At 67.0% G+C, this 3,671-nt stretch overlaps 1 protein-coding gene across 1 annotated transcript in view; it reads left to right on the plus strand.

The window, feature by feature from the left end:
- Positions 1–517: 517 nt before the first annotated feature.
- Positions 518–3,671, plus strand: part of H696_02283 (hypothetical protein) — a 7,645-nt gene continuing 4,491 nt past the window's right edge. Inside the window, exons 1-4 of the mRNA XM_009496186.1 lie at positions 518–984; positions 1,064–1,224; positions 1,361–1,487; positions 1,609–3,485. Coding sequence (XP_009494461.1) covers positions 642–984; positions 1,064–1,224; positions 1,361–1,487; positions 1,609–3,485 — 2,508 coding nt within the window. The 5' untranslated portion in view covers positions 518–641. The remainder of the gene's footprint in view (positions 985–1,063; positions 1,225–1,360; positions 1,488–1,608; positions 3,486–3,671) is intronic.

The raw sequence follows: 3,671 nt of genomic DNA on the forward strand, positions 1-3,671 counted from the left end.
GGGCCCTGCACGCCCATGACTCGGTCGGGGCGGCCGGCTCACGCGGGGCGCCCCGGGGCATGTTGGCCGAGGCCTGCGCTCGGCCCTCCGCCCACTCCACCCGCACCCTCGAGGCATGGGAAAATACGCACGCGTCTACGTGTATGTGCAGGCGAGTGTGTGTGCGCGCGCATATGTCTGGCCCCCGTCCCCCGAGATTGGACGCGCCTGACTGGGTGGCATCCGCATGACGCGATCGGACCTCCTGCAACTGCAATTGCAACTTCGCCGGAGTAGAGTGGGCAGGAGGGGGGGAGATGCGCGCGGCCCGTGCCCCCCCCCCCCGGGCTTACACAGTCGCATTGTGCATGCGACCGGCTCCGAAGACATCATTAAAGAGGGTATCGAGTGCACTCTTCAACGCCCCCCCCCCTTGGTCTATGACACCTTCTTCCTCACCCCCTCCCCCTCCTCCCAAACGCCACTTCCCCCATACCTGCCCCCCCTCCTCGCCCCAAGTGCCCTCCTCCTCCTCCTCCTCCTCCTCCTCCTCCTCCTCCCAATACCCTGAAGGGAAACGGGACTACAACCGGCTGGTTTGCCTTTCCGTCTCTCCCTTCAGCGCTCTGGTGTCCCTGCTCCCCACTCCCTGGCTGCTCGACATGGCTTGCCCGGTCGGGGTACCCAGCCAGCCGCGGCCATCCCCGTCGCTGCTGATGCTGCTCGCTTCGTTAATCGCCATGCTGGCCATCGGTCCGGCCCTTGCCATGGAGGCTAGCTCATCCGCTGCCTCGCAGCCTGCCTCCGGCTCAACCCCATCCGCCTCCTCCGCCTCCTCCTCCGATGGATCCACCGAGGAGGACCCCTCCCAGGCATTGGCCTTCGCCTTCCTGACCAATGCCGCAATCGCTTTGGTGATTGCCACGGCTTGGCTGCTGCTTCGGCCCTACTGGTCGGCGGTCTTCACGCCGAATGTGGCCGAGGAACAGAACCGCGGGATCCCAGGTCCGTCGCTTGGCGCCTCACCCCTGCCGGCACACGCCCCCCATGCACCATGCCGGTCACTGACACCTGTCCCATGTAGATCCGATTTCCGCGCCGGTTGGCTTCTTCGGCTGGGTGCGGCCCGTCCTGACAACCCCTCTCGCATGGTACCGGCGTCGACGCGGCCTCGACACCTACCTGTACATGGACTGGGTGCACGACTGTGCCCTGCTCTTTGGGGGACTGCTGCTCTATTCTCTCGTATGTGTTGCCCGCCGGCTGCCTTCGTGCTGTGCCGCGTCCCTCTAGCCCCACACTCACAGTCTCCTGTCCCTGACGTTCCCCCCTTCTGTCTCTCTCTCTCTCTCCCTCCCTTCCTTTGCCTTTCGCTGCCCAGATCGTCACTATGCCGATCAATTCGGCCGGCACCAACAAGTCTCTCCCCGAAAATGATCCCTTTCATGTGTCTGGCCTGGACATCGTATCCATGGCCAACATTCCTTACGGCTCGAGTTTACTATGGGGTACGCGCGCGCGCGCGCGCGCCCATCGCCGCCCCCTGCCCGCCTCTTTGACCCGTGGCTGACCATTTCCCCGGCGCACACGCACGCGCGCACGCACGTCCCCCATTGGCCGCGGGCTTAGCTCACATTGTCTCGCTGCTGCTGCTAACCGTGGCCCTGGTCTTTTGGGCCTACCGGCGGTACTTGCACTATCACGTCCTGCGGAAGGCCTATCTCGCTCGCGGGGATGGCCATCCGCCCGGGACACCCGAGTACATCGATGCCACGCCGACTCGGTCGCTCTTTGCCCAGCGGGTGGCCGTGCCGGCCGCCGCGCGGGACATGTCCATCACGGCGCAGCGGGCCCTGCTGCGGGATGCCTTCGCCGATTTGCTGATGCGCCGGCTGACTCCCGAATCGCCGGGCGACCTGGAGGCCGGCCATGGGGATGGTCCCCTTCTGAAGGTGTCGCCGGATGATGTGCGCGCCGTGGCCCTGCCTCGCCATGACCCGCGGCTGGAGGCCCTCCGCCGGGATGAGCAGTTCTTGGTGAATCGCCTCCGCCGGGTGGTAGACCGTAATGCCCGGCGTCTGGCCCACCATTTGGGCCAGTCACACTCCATCGACCGCGCCGAGGTCACCCCCTTGGGGGAGCCCCACGGCTCGGCCATGACACCGGCCGAGTTGACAGCCGCCCACTTGGCACGCGTGCAAGCCGGCCTGTCATCCGGGGCCCCGCGTGTCCAACACAGGACCGGCTTCCTGGGCATCTTCGGCCAGAAGGTGGACAGCGAATCGAACCTGCGCGTGCGGCTGCTGTCCGTGCAGTTGGCCATCGCCAAGCGCCAGGCACGCCCTCAATGCCGGCCGCTCGGGTGTGCCATGTTCGTGCTGAGCTCTCGGGCGCTGGCCGATGCCATCCTCGACCGGCAGAATGCCCTGCGGGTGATGGCCACCAGCCTGCTGACTGCCACCGCCGGCGGTAACACCCTGCCCTCTGGGGCCCTGACATTGCACTTCACCCCGGCCATGATGGAACGGGCGCGGCAGCGGGATCTCCGGGCACGGGCCCGTGCGGCCGCCGCCCAGCATGCTCTGGACGAGGCGTTGAGTGCCCTGCGTGCTGCCGGGCATCTGGATGCCGATCTGCGCGCTTGGCTGGCCATCGACGCCGAGGACTCCATCCTGGACGAGCCGGATGCCATTGAGCCCGGTGCTGACGGCGATGTGCAGCATGCCGGGCCTCCGGCCGTGACGGCCGCCGGCCCCACTCCCGGCGGGCTGACCAAGGGTGCTGGCAGCTTCGCCGATCCCCAGGACACGGGTGCGGACATTCGTGAGGGCATCCGCGGGTATCTGTCCCCCCGGGGAGTCCCTGGCGGCGGTGGCTTCGATGCCAGTCTGTTGGAGATGGACATTGCGGCCAATCCCGATGACCTGGCCGAAATGGCTGGCAGCCTGTGCGACCCGCTGGATGCCAGCGACTCGGATGCCGATGGTCTGCCGGCTGGCAGCGAGGCCAAGAGCCCGGCACCGCGTCTGGGCTCGGCCGGGACTGCTGGCTCGGCCATCGAGCTGGCTAGCATTCGCCTGGAGCCCCTTGACCAGGCGCCTGGCAGTGGCACCGTCGAGCAGGAGGCCCCCTCGCCGCCGATGGGCCCGACCGATGCACGCACTGCTCGGACCCGTGTCACCCTGACCGGGGGCCCGGATCGCACGGACCTGGATTGGCGGTCGCTGGCGTACGGCAACCTGGCCCTGATGGTTCGGCGCATCCTCTCGCTCGGGGTGTTTGTCTTCCTGATCCTCTTTTGGGCCATCCCGGTGGCCTTTGTCCAGAGTCTTGGGCACTTGCGCAGCTTGTCGCAGTCCTCCCCGGCCCTGGCGTGGATCGGCGATCTCCTGGACCTGCTCGGGCCCAACATCGAGTCACTGCTCAACAACTACCTCCCCTCGCTGCTGCTCGTGATCCTCATGTCGCTGGTCGTGCCGTTGATGTCCTTCTTGATCGAGCGCGAGGTCCGCACATGCTTATCCATTCGCCTGCTCCCCTCCCCCCTCCGCCCTTGGTCCTTTGTTCCGTGTCGGCGGCGGCCTCTTGCCTTCGCTCGCCTCTCGCCGCCACTGACGTCCCCTCCTTCCGTCACCGCTCCTCCCTCTCTCCCTCTCTCTCCCTCTCTCTCCCTCTCTCTCCCTCTCTCTCTC

The sequence above is a fragment of the Fonticula alba genome (assembly GCF_000388065.1).
Source record: "Fonticula alba strain ATCC 38817 unplaced genomic scaffold supercont2.3, whole genome shotgun sequence".
In the NCBI taxonomy this organism is placed as follows: Eukaryota; order Rotosphaerida; family Fonticulaceae; genus Fonticula; species Fonticula alba.